At 33.1% G+C, this 25,136-nt stretch overlaps 4 protein-coding genes across 57 annotated transcripts; 2 read left to right on the top strand and 2 right to left on the bottom strand.

Moving 5' to 3' along the window:
• Positions 1-971: 971 nt before the first annotated feature.
• LOC104700714 (mediator of RNA polymerase II transcription subunit 20a) lies at positions 972-2,944 on the bottom strand. Its single transcript, XM_010416277.2, has 3 exons — positions 2,829-2,944; positions 2,273-2,684; positions 972-1,426 (listed from the first exon to the last, which is right to left on the bottom strand). The coding sequence occupies exons 1-3, from the start codon at positions 2,840-2,842 to the stop codon at positions 1,193-1,195; spliced, it is 660 nt and encodes a 219-aa protein (XP_010414579.1). The 5' UTR covers positions 2,843-2,944; the 3' UTR covers positions 972-1,192.
• A 6,635-nt stretch (positions 2,945-9,579) lies between these two features.
• On the bottom strand, positions 9,580-12,860 carry LOC104700713 (receptor-like protein 7). Of its 2 annotated transcripts, XM_087459156.1 has the most exons (2): positions 12,240-12,370; positions 9,580-11,350 (listed from the first exon to the last, which is right to left on the bottom strand). In XM_087459156.1, the coding sequence occupies exon 2, from the start codon at positions 11,273-11,275 to the stop codon at positions 9,764-9,766; it is 1,512 nt and encodes a 503-aa protein (XP_087315282.1). In that variant the 5' UTR covers positions 11,276-11,350; positions 12,240-12,370; the 3' UTR covers positions 9,580-9,763. The 2 variants fall into 2 exon arrangements, with proteins under 2 accessions (XP_087315282.1, XP_087315281.1); XM_087459155.1 differs by having other exon boundaries at positions 9,580-12,860.
• A 3,010-nt stretch (positions 12,861-15,870) lies between these two features.
• On the top strand, positions 15,871-19,132 carry LOC104700712 (uncharacterized). 4 transcript variants are annotated; one of them, XM_010416275.3, is made up of 6 exons: positions 15,871-16,097; positions 16,482-16,928; positions 17,056-17,152; positions 17,283-17,470; positions 17,556-17,769; positions 17,852-19,132. In XM_010416275.3, the coding sequence occupies exons 2-6, from the start codon at positions 16,560-16,562 to the stop codon at positions 18,928-18,930; spliced, it is 1,947 nt and encodes a 648-aa protein (XP_010414577.1). In that variant the 5' UTR covers positions 15,871-16,097; positions 16,482-16,559; the 3' UTR covers positions 18,931-19,132. The 4 variants fall into 4 exon arrangements, with proteins under 4 accessions (XP_010414577.1, XP_010414575.1, XP_087315722.1 ...); XM_010416273.3 differs by having other exon boundaries at positions 15,945-16,097; positions 17,253-17,470; XM_087459596.1 differs by having other exon boundaries at positions 15,965-16,097; positions 17,855-19,132.
• A 269-nt stretch (positions 19,133-19,401) lies between these two features.
• LOC104700710 (receptor-like serine/threonine-protein kinase NCRK) lies at positions 19,402-23,728 on the top strand. Of its 50 annotated transcripts, none has more exons than XM_010416260.3 (14): positions 19,402-19,688; positions 19,852-20,572; positions 20,685-20,757; positions 20,871-20,896; positions 20,992-21,058; positions 21,152-21,239; positions 21,350-21,442; positions 21,520-21,624; positions 21,707-21,961; positions 22,039-22,283; positions 22,388-22,684; positions 22,763-23,005; positions 23,079-23,312; positions 23,386-23,728. In XM_010416260.3, exons 6-14 carry the CDS (start codon positions 21,176-21,178, stop codon positions 23,542-23,544), a joined length of 1,695 nt encoding a protein of 564 aa, XP_010414562.1. In that variant the 5' UTR covers positions 19,402-19,688; positions 19,852-20,572; positions 20,685-20,757; positions 20,871-20,896; positions 20,992-21,058; positions 21,152-21,175; the 3' UTR covers positions 23,545-23,728. The 50 variants fall into 50 exon arrangements, with proteins under 50 accessions (XP_010414562.1, XP_087315163.1, XP_087315149.1 ...); XM_087459002.1 differs by having other exon boundaries at positions 19,404-19,688; positions 19,852-19,920; XM_087459017.1 differs by having other exon boundaries at positions 19,424-19,688; positions 19,852-19,920; positions 20,999-21,058.
• The last annotated feature ends 1,408 nt before the right edge of the window (positions 23,729-25,136 follow it).

Raw genomic sequence — 25,136 nt, 5'->3', positions numbered from 1 at the left:
TATATATCGTAAAACCTCTATAAATTAATAATGTTGGGACTATGATATTTTCTTAATTTATAGTGATATTATTTTTTCTATAAATGAATATCTATTATCTTATAGTATAAAATAATAAAAGAAATATTTTTTATTTTTTATTCTTAAAAATTGTGAAATTGAGACAATAAGATTGGACTTTAGAATGTTATCATGATTTTGGAATTGAAATTTGAAGATTTAGAAGAAAAAAATTATTGACAATAAATTACAAATGCTATAGATAAATTCACTTATACACATGGCATACATAAATCTATATTTATGAATAATGATCTCAATTGTCGTTTTTAATAGCTTACAAAACTATCAAAATAAAATTATGCATATTTAGCTATTTTTGTGTGATGTTATAGAGTAGGGGTATTTTATAACATTATATTCAGAAAGTACACCATACTAATTGTTTTAGATAAATAAATTCTAGGATAAAATTCAAGCATATTATATATATATATATATATATATATGTATGTATAAATTTATATAATTATTAATTTATGATATTATTAAGACTATATTTTATTATACGGAGATTTTAAAAAACTATTATTTTATTAAATTTTGTTAATTTTAAAAATTAACAATTTATCTTGTTTATTAATTTATAGAATACTAATTTATAGAAGTTTTACTGTAATTTTTAGGCTTCCAATATGTCACCGGTCTTGCGGATTGATTCATCAGAAATCAAACTATTTTGGCCCATCGCAGGGTGTGATGTGCCTAATGAGACGGTCGCCTGTTTTAACACCTTTATTTGCAGTCAGTTTGGGCTTTGCTATATGTACAACATGGCCACAAAGAAGGGTTCTCTCCATTTTTTACTTGGAAAAAACGATGTGTATCCCCCCCAAACCTACAAATTCTGAACCACGATCTCTGGCCACACAATTCGGAATTGTATCCACACAATTCAAGATTCACAATCATAAAACAAACCAAAACGTTTTGAACATTAATCGAAATTCAAACAACAATCTGCTACGATCTCCATTTTTTTTCCTGGAGTTAGCAAAGCAACTTGGTCTATCAACTCTTTCTCAAAGTCTATTTTTCTCAATGTTTCTTCTACATAAAATGACTAGCGATATCACTAATATTGCGAAACGCAGAAGTCTTTTTACCTAAGATACAAAGCTGTGTCTTTTGTTTAGCCTCTCACAGCTTGAACCGTAGCAATCATGTGAGCCATCACGAGAGCATATCGAACAGCGGTGTGCTGTGGAGTGTAATTGTCTCCAAGTCCAAACTCCCCAAAGTTGAGATCTATGTTCACAAACTTACCAGGCAACGACCTTTTAGACAGAGCTTCATGCCATATCTCCAAGAACTCCTCCATCACTTTTCTTGACTTTTCCATTGATGATATAGGAAGATACTCCACCTGCAATGATACACACAGAGAGTCTTTAGTTACAAGATATACAACACACAAACTCCACACTGAAATTACAAGAAACAAGACAAACTGGATTTAGAAAACTTCTAGATGCATCAAATAGGATCAAGGATCATCACCAAAAGGGACGCTCCATGTACCCTTTTGGTGATTAGATTAGCATTGAGACAATCGGAATTAAAAATAATAGCAAGGGGTTTTTCATCATCTCGATACATCAACATAGTTACAACCCATAAACTCCAAGTTGAGATTACACAAAACAAGACTGAAGAAACTTGGAGATGCATAATCAATATTGTTCAATTTTCATTCATCTGTCTTAACATTTTACAAGGAACTCTGTTAACAATATACAATCTAGAACATGGACTTCATCAACTAAACACATCAAACATTGTTGATCACTAGTTTCAATTGCTCAAGCTCTAACACTGAAATTAGCATCAAGGATCATCTCCACCAAAAGAGACTACAACAATTTTCCTATATGCATCTAACATTGTACACTTTTCATCATCTATGTTAACATTTTCATTCACCTATCTCAATTTCTCAAAGCTCTAACATTTTAAATCAGCATCAAGACCCATTATCACCAAAAGAGACTACAAAAAAAATACATTGTTCACTTTTCTTCATCTCTGTTAACATTGGCATTCACCTATCTCAATTGCTAAAGCTCCAACACTGTAAAATAGCATCAAGACCCATCATCTATAACAAGACAATCAAGAACAAGGATTCTAATCATCTATATGCACCAAACATTGTTGTTATTCACCTATCTCAATTGCTCAAACTCTTAAAAAGCTCAAATCTTTGTTTTACCTCCATGACGATTCCTCTAACATTCTCAGAATGAGTAGGAACAACTTTACCAACTCTCAATCTAAAATCACCAAGCTGATACTGAAACCCTTCAAAGTAAAGGGCAACTTTGGATTTATAAGACTGAAGCCTCTCCATGATCAATTGAATCGACGAATCAGCCTCAAGCACAATCCTCTGAGACCTGATGATGAAGTAGTACTTGTTGGGCTGATCAGCGAGTGAGATCCCTAAGAAATCACGAGGGAACTCGGCTTGATTAGTCTGGTCTCGTAACAAGGGTTTGTAATAGTTGAGAGTAGCTTTCCATCTTCCTTCTTTGACACCATTGATGCTCTCTACGCATTGTGTAGCTTCGTTTAGGATTTGGCTGCTTACTGTTGAACCTTGATTTGGTTGCCAGTGTAAAACCCTAGAGAACCAACAAATAAAACACCCAGAGATTAATTACTAAAGGGAACGAGAAAAGTTGGAGACTTTGAAGGTTTGTATGAATGAATTTGATTTGATTTGATATGATATGATTCAGTTTTTGCAAATCGCATCGAAACGTTACCATTTGACAGGCATTGTTGTTGAGGAAGGAGGAAGACTGAAAGCTACAATTTCGCACTGACCCAACCAAAATTAAAGTAAATAAACAAGTGCGAATTTAAAACTGTATTTTAGTTCATTAATAACTAACAATAGAAAATTTTATATTGACCTTACAGAATAATAAAATAATATTTTTGAAGTTATATAATAAAATTATTTATTATTATTTCAGAAATTAAAAAAAAAATAAAATTATCGCTAAAACCTAATATTTTATACACAAATTCTCTACATAAACAATACTCTACTTCATATCAAAATCTACATTTACAAAAACAACTAGGTTCGGATCCGCACGTATATACGGATTGTTTTTACATATTATTTTTTAAATTAGAAATTTTTTATGTAAACTTCTACTCACATCTGCATGAGTAATATATATAAGAAAAAATTAAGATATAATTTAGATAAGTGATATTACGTGTATATTATTCTAAACTAATCTAAATATTTCTAACTGTTTGTTTAAGGGTGTTAAATCAAATTTGGATTCGGTTTCAGTTTTATTTATTTCACATATTAAACCTAGATATATATAATTTGGAATGAGATACTCGTCTTGTTCTGTATGCATCAAAAAATTTCGTTCCATAACCGTTCTCTTTTAAATACTTACATGTTCGACTATATTTATTTTAATAGATTTAGACTGAATACCCGTATTCTCTGTTTATAAATTTCATTTTTATTAACTTTAAATATTTATCTGGTATAACATACATAATTATTTGAATGCATAGCAGTTTGATATTTGGTTTAGTTTCACTTCTGATCAGACACAAATGAATGATGATTTTTTAAATATCGATAAAGAAGACAACTAAAAACTAAATAGAAAGACAATGAGAGAAAATGATCTTGTCCTTAAGCATGATAAAAACTAAACCATAACCCTATTTTGGACTATAGCCGTACATAACAATTAGAAATCTTAATTGTTAATCGTAAATATATGGTTAAATTTATATTAATTGTAACCGTTAATTTACTGTAATCCTATCAAAACTGTTGGTCAACCAGATAGTTGAACTATAAATTTTTTACCGTAATAAATATACTAATAATTATATATTTAATATGATATAAGATATATAATATAATATATAGATATACGATTACACTGAAAGAGCATATCAATTGAAAATAAATAATATTAACTATATCATATCATCAAAAAATATCAACTGTATCATATCATCAAATAACCACAACCGTATATATCCATAACCGATAGTTAATAAACAGTAATCGTACCCGTGGTCATGCCTGCTTGTCCATACCCATCTCGTTGCATATCGTAGAATTTTCAGATGACCTAAATATAATTGTCAAGCGATCAAACCCATTTAATATGTCTGATTGCAACGTTTAAATTTTTTTGACCCGAAAAAATCCCATTCATCGTAATTCACATGAGTAAATAGTATTTTTGCATGTGTTCTGCTTGAATTCCTGTTCCCAAAATTCTCGTCATGTATTTTGTCATACATGAATATACCCACACAAAATTCTCATAACCTGATTATTATGGAACTAATTTGAACGATTTCCTAAAATATAATAAATCTGTTGTTTAATCTTCCTCTTAATATGTAAATTGAGTCAGTTTGGCAAAATAGATATTTGATATGATTTTTTTTTGTTTAACCTTTAAGTGTATTCCCCAATTAATAGTATAGATTTACTTCAACTTTTGAATGAAATATTCCTTAGTTATACTAATGACAATTTAATGTAAATCCCTTATATATTGAATGATATTCGATTCTTTTACCATTAGAGCTTTATAAAATTATTAGAAAGGTAAAATTATTTATATTTTTGAAGATATGATTTTAAATATATATATTTTTACATTTCATAATATATTTATATTATTATATTTCAATACATAGTGAAATTAATTTAATTTTGAAAATATGTAGGGGATAATATTTATCAATTTTTGAATAATATTTACCAATTTTAGAATTTTTAGGAGCAAAATATTATGTATATAGATAATTGAATATCAGTGGTAGTTGAGAAAAAAAAGAAAAAAAAAATATATATATATATATAGCAATGGTATATAGGAGTGACAGTTTTATGTAATTTTATGGAATACTAAGGGTGAATAATAAATTAGATATGAAGCTCTCTGGCGATGACACATCAGTTTTATCTCCAGAATGTTTTTCTTTTAATATATAGGAGATTAAAAAAAGGAAAAAAAAAAAGAACTTACCTCATTCTTTTTTTTTTTCTGGATTCTACACATATTGCCCAAATTCAGCATGCGCCCTGATGTTTGCAAATACGGATCTAATTTAACCTATATATATATATATAAAAGAATTTTAACCTATAAATAAAACTTTGACAATAAAAAATATATATTTTAATTGTAAATTTGGTATATAAAGTTAATATATATTAACATGTTATACCAATAAATTAGATTGTGGTTTACAACTATAGCTTTCATACCTGTTTTGTTTACTTCGGAGTATCCCTCTAGAAAAAGAGTCAGAGAAACGGCAGCGATTTAAATAAAGATTCCTACAATACCCTACCTATTAAATAAAATCGCAAACAGAAACTAAAAGAAAAAAAAAAAGCAATGTTGCATCAAACTGCTTGTCGTTTTGTAGTTGGATCTCCAAGTTTTTAAATAATATTAACTACAATGGTGTTAATATTAACACCAATCACTAATGTAAATTTGGTATATTAAGATCTCTGCACATGAGTGCATCAATTTGTAATACAAGATCACTAGTCAATATAGGTTTTGTTAGGGTTTCTTAGACTTTACCGAAATTATAATTAAAGAATTTTGATATTATATCCAAGCAAAAATAATGGTACTCAAATACTGGTCAAAATCATAGTATAAAACTAAGTAAATTAAATATATAACATTATAAAATGAATAGAATAAATAATTTTTCACTATTATTTTGTAACTAACAAATTTAAATTTACGTAAATATTTCTCAGTACAACAAGGGTCACTGTCTAGTACTTTTTAGAATTACATTTATACATCCCAAATAATTCCATTCCTGTACAACATTAATAATTTAACAAAGTTTGCCCTTAAACTTAAAAAACAAATTTAAGAGGGGTTATTGAATTAAAAAAAGATTTACATACATTAAAGATTATATTTTTCGATATTATGATAAAATATCACTATTACATAGCTCGATACACTAGTTAATAATTTACTCTCATTTTGATATTTTATTTACAGTTACATGCCATTGTGTTTTTTTTCTTTCAATAAAATATTAAATATTTTCATTTCATTTTTTAATTATATCACGTCTATTATTCTTTAAGAAAAATCTTACGTATATCATATTTTTAATAAAAATAGTTATTAAAATATTCTACCAAAAATTGTTTGGAAACCATTACAACATTACAAGTATCGAGCCCTATACATAAATACATAATAGGTGATGTCACATCCCCTAAAACGGAAGTACGTTACTAAAGTACGTTGTTTCCACAAATCATAAAGGGAATATTTTAAAAAAACATTTTATATCATCTAACTTATTATATTAATTTCCTTTATTAAAGTATTTATCAAAGAAAATCATTTGATATCTAATTTAACATATTAATTTGTTAATTATCATTATATTTCACCTCTTATTTTTATATATGAGTCTATTTTGTGAAACAAATAAATTATAATATTATCTATTATAATTAAAAAATAGTTTTATTTCTGGATATACCATAAGTTAAATTTTTAAAAACAAATATAAATGGTTCAATCTATAAAATATTCAAGCTTTAGTAATATTATTCCTTAAAAATAATATCTATTGAATTAAAAAATTTACTGAGTAACGGGTCAAAATTTCAATATTTAAATTCTATTTCATATTTTTTTGTTGAATTTTATAATTTTAGATTATATAATAAACTTTAAATAATTTATTTTGAAATATTTTTAAAATATTGAAACTTGATATAAAAAGTAGAAACGGGTTACCGACTCTTAACGGTCAAAGCGAACTCGTTCATTCTTATATTCTGAATTCTTAAATTTGGAATGAATTCTTAACTTAAATTTGTTATAACAATGTCAAGAAACCAAGTATATTAAAAAAAAAGTATAACAATATATTAAAGTACTCATAATATAACAACTCGCTTTTTAAAAACCAAATTTACAAAATTATTTTTTATAATTCAAGTCATGATTTAGATTATACATTGTTGAACTAACTTCACATACATAAACTAATACAACATATTAAAATTTTATTTTAAAATATATAATATACTAAATTTTGTATAAAAAATAATAATAAGTGTTATAGCACGGGTACTTATCTAGAATCATTAACAATATAAATTTTACAAAATATGTGTCTTTTTTCAAGCCATCATATTTAGCATATGATTTTATTGCATAATGTTTTATCTAAAAAAACTTTTAAAAACAATCACATAAATTATATTTTATATAAAAATTACAATATAAATAAAATAAATTTTAACCCGTGCTCTAGTACGGGTCTTAATCTAGTAAATTTAGTATTTCAATTTACAAACCAAGACTATTCTTCCACAACTAAAGTTTTATAATGGCATATTCAAACACCATAAACACATTTCCTCAAGAATACTCATACCTCAAAATATCCTTTAAAAAAATAGATATATTCAGATTAGAAATTTAATTATATTTTCCATAATGAAAGGTTTCATCTAATATTCCTCTAATTATAGAAAATCTTAAAAAAACCGAAAAAACTCAAAAGATTTAAATGGTATAAAGAAAAATATTAAATCATTTAATTAGGTTATATCCAAAAAATGATTTTCAAATCTGATTGTTTATTAATAGATAATTAAATTAAATAATTTAATTATTGAGTAATAAAAATTATATTTTAATGTTTCCGTAAGAAACATGCAAAATAGTTATGGTTACTCGATAAAACATAGAATATATGAATTTGAATATTAATAACAGTGTTCTCTTATGAGGCTGCCAATAAGAATGTTCCAAAATTTCAGTCACCAAAGAAATAACAATTGCGAATTTAAATGTAGTCTTCGGTCTTTGAGTAGCTGGTTGTAAATAGATCTGTCCTCTTCAATGATCAGAACAACCCCAGCTTCAAATACACGGTAAGATTGCGGATATGCCCAAGCCAATCCATATTCACAATCACTCTATCCAGCTTTTTTATACGCTACACCTTCATCCCTCTTGTTACACCACGTGAATAATGGACATTGAGACCCCATATCCGTTAGAGAACCAAACTGAATAACAGCTTGAAAATCTTTCATGATTGTCCTAACGTTGGTATAGTTTCAAAACATGAGTGTTCCTCCAACAGTAATATCTCATTAAAAATCTCCAAAAAGCATCTCTCCACAATTTCCTCTTTTCCTCGACAAAGTTTGATGCCGATACGAATGAACAACAAGATTCACTTGGACAATTCTCCACCAACATAGCACAAGTAATCATTTGTCCACTCCTAAACACCACCGTAGTCTTCGCCATTTTAACTGGATAATCTTCCCCATTTTCCCCATCATCATGAAGCACCTCAAAACGAGATGGTGATGCAATACACACTTGTTCGTAAACTAATTGTTTGTTCTGTTTTCTTGTCTCCAAAGGAGAAAATTCACACAAAGCACCTTCGTTGTTTCCCTCTTTTTCCTTTTGAAATAGAGACGACACAGCTATTTCTCCCTCCCATGTTCTAACTCTTTCCCGAACTGAGATTATGTGGACAATATCTATGTTCTCGCACCATATCGACGGTATTACATAATAAAAGTGTAACTTAATGTTTTCTGTTAGAATCTAACTATATACATAAGAAGATTGCATCAGCGTCAACTGATTTTTCACAAATAAAGTTTTAAGTCTGCTTTTCTAGAATTTCAACCCTACTTTATTTTTTGATTGTTTCTTATTTTTTTCATGATTACAGATTTTGGCATACAATGAGAGAAGATCTAAGATAGCTTTATCATACATTGTAAAATTAAATGTTATAGTTCTTAGTTGGCTTTTTTTGTGCCCTACATATTTGTAAGTTGTTCCACATTATGGTAATTGTATCATTTAATAATTGTGGTAAAATTAAAATAGAAAATGCCAAAATTAAAGCTTAATAATAAATTGGAACAACAACATAAGAGTATCTTTGGTTCTTATGCTATATAAGGGGATTAAAGGATCCCATGAGCACAAGAGGTTCAAAGATAGTTAGTGTCAACAACATAGGAAGGTTTTTTAGTTTATGTAAAAAAAAACTCAATAACAATTTGCCATGATGTAAAATTAATGGTTTCGAATTACAAGCACTCTCTCACCTATGAAAGCTTTGGGTTGATGCGACCTTTTATCTAACTTGATTTACAACAATTTTTTTGCTAACTAAATTGATTTACAACAATTAATTCTCATTCTGGGCAAACTCCATCGCCGAAAGGTGGTGTTTGAGTTTTGGCAAATAACCAATGAGTAATTTCTGTTTTTATGTTTTTTAAGAGTAAAATATTGAGCAAGATTAGAATTTTCATGCCTTAATGTTGGAGTTTTGTTTTGATGAGATCATGCATTTTATTGAGCTAAATATCATAGTAGGTGAGATAATTAGATATACTAAACTACTATAGTCTCTTTTAGTTTAGTTTATTAAAAAAAAGAAAATTCATGTTACAATAAGTTTACTTAAGAAACAAGTTCATTTCTTTCAAGAAAAATATGTTTTCAATATACCCACACATTCATCTTCTAGTAATACATAAAACTTGATTGATTCATCAAACGTATGCTTTTTCTCATGAAATACAACGTAATATTTATGAAATTTATACAGCAATATCATTGAACAGAGGTACGCCTCGCCGTCATTTCTTAAACACCGGTTGGAGCATGATCTGGTGCCCTCTTGCTTGCTTGGGCCCAAAAGTCTTCATAAACCACTGATTCTTGTATGAAGCCACTATGTATCCCATCGCTAATCCAAATACAACTCCAAGTGCAATGCCTAAACATACAGCTATCCAACTCAATGGTTTTTCTTCTTCTTCTTCTTTTCTCTTTAGCAGTTCGGGTTGTGGTGGTGTAGTCGCTTTAATATCTCCACAAACATCCTTAAGGGAGTGACCATTAAGTCCGGGGTTTCCCTCGTATGATGAGCAGTTTTGTCGTTGAAACTGTGTGCCTTGTGGTATGGAACCTACAAGCTGGTTATGTGAAACGTTTATCCACTCAAGAGAAGAGAGAGCCCCAAGCTCAGTAGGAATCTCACCAGAGATCTTGTTTTGTGACAGGTCTAGCGACTCGAGATTTTTCAGGTTTGCCAAAGAATATGGGATGTGGCCCGTGAATGAATTGATAGACATGTTGAGATTACGAAGCTCCTTCAACAGACCAATAGAGTCAGGAATTTGGCCATGGAGTTTATTTCCTGATAAATCAATGGACGTGTAGATTGTAAGGACTTGATCCATCTCCATTGACACTCCTTTACTCGTCAAGATAAGTGAAGTGTAGTAACGGTATGTACGAGTATTCCTAATGTACTCTGGTTCCATATTATAATCTCTCTTGGAGGACATCACAGTCCAGTTTACGAAGAAGTCGGAAGGCAAGGTACCGATGAAGTCATTATGTGACACATCAATGATTTTCAAGTCAGGAAATCCAAAGAAAACCCCATCAGCGTTATGTAACGTACCGTGAAACTTGTTAGAGTTGAGGACAAGAACTTGAAGCTTTTGCAAAGAATTCAAATGGAAAGGAAACATGTCGTTGATTCTGTTTCTTCCCACATTTAGAACTTCCAAAGCAGAACAACCAATAAGAGAAGCTGGTAGTTTTCCTTCTATTCGGTTGTAGCTGACATCAAGTGACCCTAAGTTCTTGGCGTTCATAAAGATTTCAGGAAGATGTCCGCTGAGCATATTGTTACGAAGATTTAGATCAAAAAGATAACTCATCTGAGTCTCTAAACACCAAGGAACTGACCCGTGGAGGTTATTGTCTGATAGATCGAGGACGTACAAAGAGCGTAGTTCACATAACGATCGAGGTATCTCTCCCGTGAAGTTATTCTTCGAACCAAGAAAATATAGAATAGACTTAGACGGGATGAAGACTGGTCCTTGAAAATAATTTGACCTTAGATCCACACTAAGGATTTGACTCCCATGATAACCTTTGAATGATCCATTGTAACCGCTGAGAGAGTTGTTAGAAAGATTCACATCGGACAACTTTGGAAGTCTCCACAACCACTCTGGTACTTGACCTTTGATTTTGTTGTTTGAAAGGTCTATAGACGCTACATTCCTTCGGTATTTTATGAACTCGGGGAACTCAGTGATGTTGCAGCCTGGTAAATACAACTCTTCCATTTGTGATGTAAGATCTGAATCAGAAGTGATGTTTGCTGTTGAGACGGGGACTCCCAAGAGTGCCAACAATATTAACTGCTTCAGAGGCAAGAAGATGTTTAAGTCAACTGGACTGACTTTATTGTAATCGATACGGTTAATAATCTTAATATATTGTATATTAGGTAACATAGAGATATTCTCAACCCCAACGAGGTCTTGGTGTTGGCTATAATCCAAATAGATGTGAGTCAATGAAGGTATCTTGACTAGGGAAGGAAGGGTGGCTCCCGTGAAATAATTCTCACACACACCAAAATAAATTAATTTGGAGAGTTGGCTAATGTTTGGTGGGAAAGAACCAGTGAACTGATTGGAAGAGAGAGCGAGTGAACGTAGTTGGGTAAAATTGAGTATTGTACTTGTCAAGTCTCCACTAAGCTTGTTTCTCTCGACATTAAAATATGTCATTTGTTTTAGATTGCCAATAGAAGATGGGACTTCACCAACAAAACCATTTGAAGAAAGATCAAGATTAGTGAGATGAGAAAGGTTCCCAAGTGAAAAAGGAATCTTTCCTGAGAACTTAGAATAGGAAAGGGTCAAAGAAACCAAATGTTTGAGGCTGCCAATGGAGTCAGGTATGGTACCTGAAAAGGCTGTGTTGTAAAGGCTTATCTCTAACAAAGAGTTATTTTCTTGAAAAATGGGAAGGTTGCCTCTTAGATTTAGATTGTAGTCTAAGGCAATGGACTCTAACTTGGGGATCAGAAAGATACTGCTTGGGAACTCCTCAAGTAGGTTGCACTCGACAAGATGTAGCAATCTTAGAGACGACATGTTTGAAAACTCATGTGGAATTTTTGAGGAAATGTTCGAGAAGCTCATATCCAGTTCTCTAAGGTTACTCAAGTTTTGAGCAAGTAGACGAAGAAAAGATTCATCAATAGCAAAAGATGAATAAGAAAGATTGAGAGACACCAACTTGGTTAGCTGAAGAAGCTTGGTTGGAGTTGGGCCTGAAAATGATGAACGGGCGAGGTTAAGTCTTTCTAACTCCATTAGTTTATCAAAACCAGGTGGGATTGGCGAACCAGTGAAATTGTTGTAAGCCAGGTTCAAGTCACGGAGATGAAGTAGTCTGAAAAGACTACTGGTGGATTCAAGTTGGCCATGGAGACAGCTGGAACTAAGGTTTAGTCCGACAACATTGCCTGACATAGCATCACACGTGATACCATCCCACGAACAACAATCACTATTATTCACCCATGATGTTGTCTTTGGATAAGAGGAGACGTCAAAATAAACAAAAGTAGGCTTCTGAATCCCAAACTCCTTCTTGAACTCAAGAAGAGCATCTTTTTGGTCTTGATTACACAAGTGTTGTGTAGCAGAAATAAAAGTGTTTAGAAAACTTGAAACGAGGAAAACGAAACAGAAGGAACGAAGAATGAAGCTCATTTTTTGATTATATAAGGAAAATTTAACATTTGTGAAAAGAAAAAGCATTTGAGTAGTGATGTTATAGATTAGTGCTGCTGGTCACCATATATAGAGTACAAAGCTCCATCGACCTGACGACAAAAAAGAAAAAAAAAAAAGCTCCATCGACTTAATACTTTGAAGCATATTAATTATTGAGTCTTCCTTTCAGTAGACAAAAGCATGATTGCGACTTGTAAACTCGTTCTTGCCACCGAGAGGTCAATCTTGTTAAGAAATTTAGAAATGAATGTGAAAATGAAATTTGGAGTTTAGTGATGGGAAAAAATAAAAACCAAGTGCCGTGTGGCAATTTTTGGTGATATGCCTTGCAAGTTGTCTTGTCCAACATTGCATTTCCAAAATTTGTATAATTGCGGGGTGGACAACGCGTATGGTTGGTGACATCAGAAGTGATAGCATGAGAGAACATTTATGCTTTCTTACTTATACACTAGATTTTTTTCATTGGGTATAGCAGTATTTTACAGTAATTTAAAACTTATAACAATGTAAAATATGAGTATAAATAATAAAATAATTCAAAATGTAAATAATAAATTTATAGAAAACTTTTTTTGTTAGCTACTTATTGTCGGTGATGATGTTTATTTAGCAAAATGATGGTTTGTTATATATCACTTAGTAACGAAGATTATTTAAGAATCTCACAAGCAGTTCGAGCTTTCTTGTTGGTGTAAAAATTCTTCTAATTTGGTTTGTCCGTGCAGGTGAAAGATGATCTTTGCGTTCCGAAAAGTTGTAGACCTGCATCGTCAGAGTATTTAAGGACTGTCTCTCGGGTGCAGAAGACTCACAGCAAAACCATTGAATTGAGACTCCTCCTCCTCCAACGATTGTACCTTCCATTTTATCTTCTCTAGTTTTGCAGTATTTTTCTTGTAATGATGTATGTTTTAGAGTTCAGTCTTCTATTATTCTTTGTTAAATCTTTGTATTCTGTAAAAAATTGAAAATTGGTATGAATCTTCACATGTTTACAAAAAAAATAAAAATAATGGCAGTTACGACCATTCTATGACCCTTCATCAATCCCCATCTCAGTAGGGTGGGCAGAGAGTGTGGTCACCAAATACTTTCTTTTGATGGAAAAATATTTATAAAAAGGTTTATCGTTGGTTTTAAAAAGCTAAATTATATATATAAGGCTCATATTTATATTAAAAAATGTTTAAAACTGTGATAAAGTCCAGGATTCTGAAAATAATTTTTCATATATAAGAAAACACCAGAAAATCATCAAAAATAATTATAAAAAATATAAAGTAATAAAAGGCCATTTTTTTTTTTCCAAATGCTTTTAAATTCTTTGAGTCAGAGCTGCTTTTATCTCTAAGAGAGTTTAATATCTATCTTATTCAGATTCCATGAGAACATTCTATGATTTTAAGTTGATTTCTGATAGGTTTACATAGTTGTATGATTCTAAATTGTGATGCGAACATAATGTTTTTCAATATTAAATATAAATATATATACCGAATATTATCAAATAAAAAAGTACAAACACAGCTTTCAGCGAGTATTAACCATGATTTAGTGGTCATATGGCTAAGGTTGAATACAATCTAATAATTATTCGTTTCACACATGGATGGTCCTTACCTTTGAGAGGCCTAAAGTATTTTAGAAATTGTAGCCTTAATAGTTAGGACAAAAACTTCAAAAATAATTTTTCTATAACAAAATAAAGCAATATGATCTAAATTTATTTTCCAAAAGAACATGTTCGGCATATGGTTTAACACAATATAATTTTAAAAACATTGACACCAAGTTATTTAATACCTCATATATTAATATATTTGAATTATGTTAATTATATTTAATTAACTAACAGTTATAAAAGTCGGATATTTTCTAATGAAATTCATTGGAAACTAAGAAGTGGAAAATGCTGCCAAAAATAATTAATAGTTAAAACAACTGAGAATGATATAAGCTGGAAGTTAAAAATATATAGGCCACAAATGGTTATTAGTTTTTAAATGGTTTTTAGTTTTAAGATTTTAGCTTTCAGATTTTTGTTTTTAGATTTTGCTGTTGATTTTAAAATTAATAAATAAAAAATCTGAAAGTATTATAATATATAAGATTAGAACAGCCTTGAAAGAGGAATCAAAACTATGAAAATTTAGAGGAAGAGAGAAAACATAGTTAGCTAACCCATCGATAAGAAGGTTAGCTTTTCTATACACATACGGACTATCGAATCCGTTGAAATATAACTATGATTTTTAACTCTTTGTTATATGACGATGCCAACGGATTAGCCCGTCTTCGATCCATTCGGTTGTAGCTATCCAAGGCATGGTTTGACACAATGAATTAGATCTCAAAATTTACAGTAGCACTTTTTTGGCATTTTCTGTAATATACTTTTTATTGACCTTCTATTGACTCATATAATATAATGGACTATGAACTGATTCTCAAGACAAATCATAATTTGTACAACAAGATAGAACATAGTTAGATCAAGGAAAATGATGGATCTTCAATGTTGGAAGGATCTTCTTTTTGCGGTTGATGGAGCGCTTGTTTGTCTTCTTTGCAAGTATATATATACGTATCAGTTTTTATGAACTAATAAACCAATAAATAAGTGATAGCATCAATCACCGCAACTGATATTATATTACATATATAGTGTCAAATGTCATCAATAACAAATTAAGAGGATGTATTAAAATTAGTATTTTAGTTTAATTAACGGTTTTTGAATTTTATGGGATTTCAGTGAGTTTCAAAGGGATTCGACGATTTTAAAGGAATTAAATAAAGATATTCTAAAAGATTGATGATGAATTGGTAAAATTTGATTATCGATTTCATATGATTTTTTGTGTGATAATATAATGAAATGAAATTTTCATTAGTAAGTTAAACACAAGGCAATAATAAATTTGTTTGGAATTTTTGTTAATATAAATCTTATTATTGCTCGTTTTTTTTCTTGGTAAATCAGATACTAATAATGAATCAAATTATATACTATTATACTAGAAATATTGTCGTTAGGAACCGAGAGAACTAATCAAGCGTCACATTCATCAACAGTTTTATGATCCATGAAATAAAATCTAAAATAAACCTAATCGTTCGAAACTAAATATTTGGTTTGATTAAAAAGCTCAGTAAGTAAAATGCATTATACAAAACCTACCTATCGAAATCAAAATGTGGGCTGAAGGCCCAACAAAGCTTAATTAAATGATCCATGTCTCTCGAATCTCGATTCCTATGTTACTGTGTTCTCAGCGCTCTGTAACCAAACCTGGGGCAAGGAAGAAGAAGAACACCTTGAATAGAAGATTCGAAGATTCTACATTTTAAGGTAAGAGTTGTCTTATTTATTTATTTTTTTCGTTGGAGTAGTATCACTGAATTTGTTCGACATGTTTCTTCCCTCAATGAAATCGAAGCAAAGCTCTTGTTTCTTCATCATTGTCCACGCCCTAGATTTCGGATCAATTTTGTTTGCTTACAATAATCGCATTTACAAAGAATTAGTCAGTTGAGTTTAGTTACAAATCTTGGAAAAGTTAAGATTTTTATCTGTATTATGGATTTTAATTTCGTTGATTCTGTGTTTTGATACTGTAATGGTTCAAGGGTCACTCTCATTTGCAACTTCTTGGAGACTATAGTGTGTGTGTGTGTGTGTTTTTCAAAGATTGTAATTTGAAATAAGATTGGTTTGTTGTGATGTGGAAACCAGGGAACTTGTAATCCGTAAAAAGCTCCTGATGTGTTGCTTGATCTCTTCATAACCGTATCGGTGAAAGCAATTGATGCCATGGTTCCAAAGGAAACTGATGAGCCTACAGATTCTTTGCCAAAAGCACAGAGCAAATCTAGGATTAGTCAATTAGATGGCTCTGTAATTGTGGCTTCAACCAATGTACCTGAGATTTTGACTGCTTCTGACTGTGGAGAGAGACTTCCTGAGTCGTCAAGAGGTTGGGTTTGTGACACAATGATGCCACCACCAGCTTCATATTCCCAAGCTGCCTCCTCAGAGTTACCTTTGAATGTAGTGGAAGGTTTGGTTAGAGTAGAAAATAGTAGAACTAGTCATGATGCTGATGGTATTTTGAACCAAGTGATTTATGAAGAATCTGCATTTTGTTTACCAGACCCTGCCGGCTCTGCTAGATCAGATCAGGTGAATTTCTACTTCTTAAAAACATTTCTCGTAGTTTGTACATGTTCTTGATTTCATGTAGGAAACAGGTGTGGTGTAACTGATAAGATCTCATATGTTGCTTATGGATTTGATTTTTCTTCTACAGGGTGTTCAAATTACAGGTTCTCTGCCATTCTCATCAGTTCTCTCCCAAAATATTACATCAGCAGCAGACCATTGGACTTTGAGATCAGCTTCTTTAGGTCATAACCTGCCTAGAGATAGTGATTAAAATGCTTTTAACTAAATAGTTGGTGTTTACTAGACTGTAAAGGCTTTGGTGCGTTTTTGATTGTTATGTAGTTAACCAGTCTGAGGATGTCCATGAAGCAGGTGTTCAGCCTCCTAACATCTCATATAGCGGATCAACAGTCAACGCATCAGCGGATACATCTCTTCCCAACAATCCTATGGGACAGAGTCCTCGGTTACATTTCCCTTCGTACAGTGACATATGTGACTACGAACTGGAGAAACTGAACAAAGAACAAGGGACCTTAAGGAAAAACTTTGATGAAACGGTAAGTTTGTCCTAATTCTCGGTAAAATCTAATCTTTATTCAGTTTTCTGTCTTCTCTGCTCACTGTCTTGTTGTTTGTAAACAGACATTAGAGTTGAAGGCTGAACTCGAGAGAAAGATGGCTGAAGCACGCAGTGAGTACGATCGGAAATCCCAAGAGGTAGATACTGAATATAATGCCATTTCGAAACAGATTGGAGCCTTTAGGAGTTTGGTTGCCATGAACAGTCTCTTGGCGAACGCTTACAAGTCTTCACGTCCAGTGAAGAGTGCAGCGACGGATACTGCAGCTGTTAGAGGTAAACGTGAAGAGTTAAGAAAAGTGAATTTCGATAAAGCTGATGAGCTAAACAATGACACTCACACTTTTTATTTCTTTAGCAGCTAGAAGCTCCCAACATCCAACGCAGCAGCAGCAAGCAGTACAAACGAACACGACTATGACTTCAACTGCTCCTCCTCGACCCCCAGTCACAACAGCGGAAGCTCCAATTCCTTCCGGTCCTCCTTCACATTTCCCGCGCTGCAATACGCCTCAACCGAGACCAGTATCTCAGCAAGCAGTACAAACAAACACGAATATGAATGCAACTACTCCTCCTCAACCCTCAGTCACAACAGCGGAAGCTCCAAGACCTTCAGGTCCTCTTTCGCATTTCCCGCGCTGCAATACGCCTCAACCGAGGCCAATATGTCAGCAAGAAGCAGCACAATCCAACCCACATATGAATTCAACCGCGCTTCCTCGCCCCTCAATCACAACAGAAGCTCGTCCTCTACATTCACCACCCTGCAACACGCCTCAGCCAAGGCCAATATCTCAGCTACCAGTAGTACAATCAAACAGGCCTATCAGTTCAACCGCCCCTCCAAGACCCTCAGTCACATCAGAAGCTATACCTTTGCATTCACCACCCTGCAACACGCCTCAGCCAAGACCAATATCTCAGCTACCAGGAGTACAATCAAACTCGCATATCAGTTCAATTGTCCCTCCTGGACCCTCGGTCACATCAGAAGCTATATCTTTGCCTTCACCACCCTGCAACACGCCTCAGCCAAGACCAACTCAGCTACCAGTAGTACAAGCAAACACGCCTATCAGTTCAACCGCCCCGCATGGACCCTCAGTCACATCAAAAGCTATATCTTTGCATTCACAACCCTGCAACACGCCTCAGCCAAGACCGCCACCTTTAATCTCCAACCATACTCCAACTTCTTATTCAGCAGCATCTGCTCCACATGTGCATGGTATAGTGAGGCGGACCATGGCACCTCACTTACGTTCATCTCGACCTCCCAACTCTGCTGCTGCATCAACAATAAATCCAACAAGGCAGGTTCAAGAACAACAACAACAACAACAACAACAGCAACAACAACAACAACAACAGCAACAACAACAACAACAAGGGAACTCAAACAGTAGCTTGGTCTATCTCTCAGATGAAGACTAGTGACAAAATCCTTGGGAGTATATATAGTATATAAGTTATTGTAGTTTCTCGTAAGGATATATAGGTATCGAAGCCCTTAAAACATTTGAGAATACCACGTACGAAGAAACATTTCGAAAAAATGGACTGTTCATTTGGAAACATGTACTGGAACTTAGTGCTTATATGTGTTTTGCGTAATGGAATACAAATTTTTTGGATACTTACAAAGGAAGCATACAATTCCGAATGTTGAGAGTTGTATATTACTACATAGAGTAGAGATTTTTCAAAAATACTTTCCTCAAAACTTCGAATTTTGAAAATATTATGGTCATTTATGGATTCTAGCAGAGCAAGGATCATGGTGGACTTCTGCTACATTAACTTAAACCTCTGAAACGAGTTCCAATGAAAACGTGATATTAACACCACGTGGCACGTGACATCCCCCGATCTCTAATAAATGAACTCTTTCTCTTACTATATACTATATAGTATCAGACTTATCAGTACAGTGATGAGCTAGCTGACTCAACTCCACCACAACCGCAAAACGCAAATGCAAACGCAAAAACACTCCTCTGTTTTTAGCGTTTAGCTTTCTTAATTCTCATTCTGATTTGTGTGTGAACCAACGGGGAAAGGGATTGTGAAAGTTTTATCTTGATGAAAGCTCAACTGCATTCCACATTTGCGTTTTAGCTTACTGGTACTAGTACTACTACTAGCTTTGAATCTGCGCCTCTGTTCCTTCCAAAAGCTTCAATTTTTTCAAGGTTGGTCCGCTATTTCCCATTCTTTTAACGGTTGAAATCTGCGGTTTGAGCTATCAGGAAACGGGTTTCCCCAAAAACCTTAACTTTTTTTCACTTGGACCATTGTTGAATTTGTGGGACATGTTTCTTTCCATCAAAAAGTTCGGATCTTTACTTTTTTCAGTCAATGGCGGAGGAGAGGAAACAGCTTTTACAATCTAAATCCCGGTTTAAATAACCGACACCGGAAATTGTGAGTCCCACAAATAAAAAAAAACCAGTTCTTTAACCGGTTCCCGACAACCGACACCGGAAATTGTGTGCCCCGACACGTTCCAACAGTTTGCTTCGGTCCTCGTTTACCTTTTCCTTAAAAGCAAAGCACTTTCGTCATCCTCTTTTTGTCTATATCCTCTAATTTGGTTTTTGTCTCTTAACCCTTAATTTGAGCTTATGGAACTTCTTGGTTAGATTTCACAAAATCGTTTTTTTTTTTTATGAGCGTTGAGAAAGTTTTAGTGGATTAGATTATAATATGAGGATTTTGCTATTAGTAAACAGTTTAAAGATTAACTTAAAAGGAGCTTTTTTGATATATAATATAATGGTCTAATCTCAATGATTCTGCCTTTGATACTATAATGGTTGAAAAGTCACTCTCAGATTTGCAATTCCGTTTCTTTCTTGAGGTGGTTGGTCTGTTTTCATTCCATTTATTATTTGTATTTCCCATTTTTGACTAATCTCAATCATTTCTTTAATCACATTATATATTTTAGTAGTAGTGATCAAGATGCTCCATTACTTTCTTCTTTTTATAACCCTTTGCTTTGTCTGCAACTTCCTTTTCTCTGTACACTGTGATGCACTTACCAATCTTGTTCTTACTTCAACGTTTTTGCAGGGTAATGTGATTTTATATTGGCTCTCTTGTTTTGTTCTCTTTTAGTGTGTTTTGCTTTCAAGAATGCAATATGAATAGTTTGGTTGTTGTGTTCTGCTGTGCTTTGTCTTTAGCCAACTAACTTTAGAGGGGAACTAAAGATTTGCAATGGATCTTCAATGATTTGATGTGACTGTATATCAATCGGTATGAGTTTTACTACTTTTTTTTTATTGGGGTGTGTCTTATTTTCTCTTCTAACTCTGGGCCCTTTTAAGAATTGGAGTCTGACCAGGTCATAGAATGTTTTTGGTTCACAGTGGGTGCAACAGAGTTAGAATCTTTTGTATGTCTGTTCACCAACCCCATTCATTCACAACATTACACTGTAGATTTACCTGTAATTTTCTATAAAAAAAAGTCTAACATAAGTTGTTTCAGGTTCTAGGTTGTTGTACACTTGGGAGTTGAGTTTACTTTGAGTAAAAGAAATAAATCAGACATGAAGGTCTTCATCTTATCTTCTCTGTTTAAGAAGCTCCGCTCGCTCATGTTGTTGTCTACACATGTTAGAATCAATTACTAACTTCTTGTGGTGTAGTTTCAGCAGCAGTTATAAATAAAGATGAGAGTGGAAACCGCATTTGTGATTCTCTTGGTCCTCATAGCAATTCAACAATGTTATGGAGGTTAGTATCCTCTTAGTGTATACTCTTTCCATATTTGTTCATGCTTTCTGTATTCAAAGATAACTCCGCAACATATCTAAAATGGTGTGACTACCTCATTTATGTGTTAGGTGCAAGCAACTATACGTGCACTTGCTTCTCTTCAAGCAATCAAAGTGATATCCTGGGATCTAACTGTTCAACATCATGTAATTGCAGACCAGGTTAGTTTTCGCTTAACCAACTAGGAAGTTTTCAAGATTATAGAGATAACTAACTTTATAACTTTCTCTTATGTTAGCTGATAGAAACCAATGGGTGTGCTTGTGTCCTGCAAATGGTTTTCCAGTAATAGCCATTGGTGGTGCCAATTCTTCATGTTTCACTTCATGCAACTGCGCTGCTGGTATGTTTTTACTCTTATCTATCTCGTTCTATGGTAACCTCAGTCGTTTATATCATACATTTGTCTGCTTACTTGTTTCCAGGAGCTACCAAATCTTGGAAAAAGCAATATTTATCGAGGAAACTCGTTGTGGCTATACTACTCTTCTGCGGTGTACTCACTTCACTAGCATTGCTTGCCTCTATGATTTGCTACATTTGTCGAAGGAACACATTTTCTGGACAGTCACCTTCAGTTTCTTCAGATAGAGAATCTAGCTGGCATAGCTCAGCCAACTTAATAAACCGTAAAAGCTCGGTTTCACAATCGAAAATTAGTATCAGCTCCTCAGTGACAGGTATACCATTTCCTCCTACTTAGTTCCTTGAAAAATCTTTGCTTTGTTACATTAAACTTGTTTTTTGTTGTCATCAGGATGCTTCTTTCAGAATGCTTCTTTGTTTTGTGTGAGCAGACCTGAAACAATCCATGGAACTATATTTCAGTTCTCATACACTGAATTAGAGCAAGCAACCAACAAATTCTCCAGCAACAGTGTGATAGGACATGGAGGTAGTAGTTGTGTTTACCGCGGGCAGCTCAAAGACGGTAAAACCGCTGCGATCAAACGTCTAAATACCCCTAAAGGAAATGACACTGACACTCTATTCTCAACAGAAGTATTAGCCTCCTCCTCATCCTCTTCATGCTTCTTATATAGGGTGGTTTCAAATATAATCAAGATTATGACATTTGTGTTCTGTTTTTTTTAATGTTTTCACAGGTTGAGTTATTATCAAGACTCCATCATTACCATGTGGTTCCTTTAATTGGATACTGCTCTGAGTTTCATGGCAAACATGCAGAGAGGGTTCTGGTTTTTGAGTACATGTCTTATGGAAGTCTGAGAGATTGCTTAGATGGAGAGTTGGGGGAGAAAATGACATGGAACATTAGAATCTCTGTCGCTCTTGGAGCTGCAAGAGGGCTCGAGTATCTTCACGAAGCTGCAGCGCCAAGAATCTTACACAGAGATGTAAAATCTACAAATATTCTCCTTGATGAGAATTGGCATGCAAAAGTAAGTAACACAAACCACCTCCCCCATATATTTAGATGAGTCTAAATTTGAACTTGTAATGAGCATAAATTGTTACAGATAACAGATCTTGGGATGGCTAAGTGTTTGAGTAGCGACGGTTTACAAAGCGGTTCAAGCTCTCCTACCATAGGACTACAAGGAACGTTTGGCTACTTTGCACCTGAATATGCAATTGCAGGATGTGCTTCACAGATGTCAGACGTTTTCAGCTTTGGTGTTGTTCTACTCGAGCTTATAACTGGAAGGAAACCGATACAGAAACCTAGCAACAACAAAGGAGAAGAAAGCCTAGTTATTTGGGTGAGTAACAACACTTAGTAAATGAATCTTTTACCATTCTGAAATTTAGTATTTACTGGTTGGTTTGTGTTAGGCTGTGCCGCGTTTACAAGATAGTAAGCGAGTGATCGAGGAACTGCCTGATCCGAGGCTAAAAGGGAAGTTTGCTGAAGAAGAGATGCAGATCATGGCGTATCTTGCTAAAGAGTGTCTGCTATTGGAACCAGAAGCTAGACCAACAATGAGAGAAGTTGTTCAGATTCTTTCAACCATCACACCAGATACAACATCCAGACGTAGAAGTTTCCCCATTAATTATCTATTCCAGGTATGTTTTTACATGAAAACACAGAATACTAAAGCATTGAAACCTTATTATCAGTAACATTTTGTCTTCATAGAGTAACGAGACGAAGAAAGAAAGCAAAGTAGGGTGGTCAAGAGGTGGGAGCAGGAGTGGACATGAAGAGGAAACAGTGGATCTTACTGAGCCACGGTTTGAGTCCTTCTGCTTGCCGAATGTGAAGCCGGTCTTGCTTGAACCATCTGCACATATTTAAAACTTTGAAGTAGATATAGAAAAGCACAGAGCCAAAAACAACATTGAGCCATTTGCACTATGTAGATAATTGCTCACTCTGACGCGGGTGAAGCGTTGTGACTTGAGAGGTTTCTCTATAAGTGAGTGTCAAGATTTGTTCTAAAAAAATAATTTATAATCTTACTAAAATATTTTTAACAAAATTCATAAAATTTGTTAGTTTCTCTTCTCTAATTTGGTTAATAAAAAATGTAGAATATGATTTAAGCTTTTGACTATGTGTTAAACAAAAACGAATGAACATGGCCATTATGTATTGTAAGATATTGTTAAACTAGAGTTCAAGTTAATCGTACACGTCCACACCCTAGGACCGGCCTTGCAATGCATACACACATAATCTATAAGATAGATAATGGAGGCATGTCCATTTTTTCATTTGGATAATACGTTCGGATGTTGTTCGTGTCATGTAATATTAAGCATGTGAATACAGTCATATGTTTTGCTGATATCAGTTTTTTAATGCGTTGAACTTTCCTCTGTACGCTTGATTGATAAGCATGCATATCAAAGCATATATTTTTTACTTTGTCAGTGCATTCGGTAAGTAATACCTTTTGACTAAATGATGTTACAAATGTCTTGGAATAATAATTGAGTAGTAGTAGTAACGTTAACATCTTGGATAATCGAAGAAAGAGAAGGTGGGGGATGATGGGATATCAACCAAGAAGAGCCCATATGGTGTGTTCCACAGACTGGACGAACCAAACCCATTTATTCCAAATGAAACCGTCAATTAATGCCAACCCAAGCTTTGTCTCTTAACCTTATAAAAATGAACCAAATAAAAACTAAAAATACAGATTCAATTTTTATCTTTTCAAATGGAGTTCTATAATCTTATTGCATTGTTGCATAAATAAACTCTAATTACCAAAAGAAAAAAAAATTGAAATAAAAATAGATGGGATAAACCATCCAACTTGTTTTTAGTTTTTAAAATTGTGTCCTTCGGCTAGTTCGAGACTACGTTTGACCTATTCATATTATACTATTTTTAACAGCACTGATCTCAGTATAAAACATATAATGCATATCTCAACATAAAGAAATGCAAATGGTCGTAGTATCTTGAGGAGTACTGTTTGATAAATTTTAATATATTTTCGTATGACACGCTAATAATCTAACGAAAGATTCATCCCTTAATGCAATTAAAGCAATCTAATCCGATGAGGAAATGCGTCGAGATTTGTGAGCAAATTGTCCAAATTTTAAGTTTATCACTTATATTTACTATGTAGTTTATTTAGAAGACCAACATTGTTTGCTATATGCAACAGAACAAATACTAACACACCCGAGTAAAGAAAACTCAGAGTGTTAACTTCAACAAAAATTAATAAAAACATCATCAAATGCATGGATGTAACAAGGTTCGATTCAATTCACCAACGTCACTTTCAAAAAGGCTCACCAAAAATCATGACAGAAACTGAAACCTAACTACTGCGTGGACTAAAATGCTGTTGAAATAGGTATTTTAGCCAATAATATTACTCAAAATATCCCAAACAAACAAACCAAGTGTAGTGGTAAAATTGG

The sequence above is a fragment of the Camelina sativa genome, chromosome 7 (genome assembly GCF_030686135.1).
Source record: "Camelina sativa cultivar CO46 ecotype springtype chromosome 7, ASM3068613v1".
NCBI lineage: Eukaryota > Viridiplantae > Streptophyta > Magnoliopsida > Brassicales > Brassicaceae > Camelina > Camelina sativa.
The sequence above is the reverse complement of the archived record's forward strand: the minus strand, read 5'-3'. Positions and strand labels throughout refer to the sequence as shown.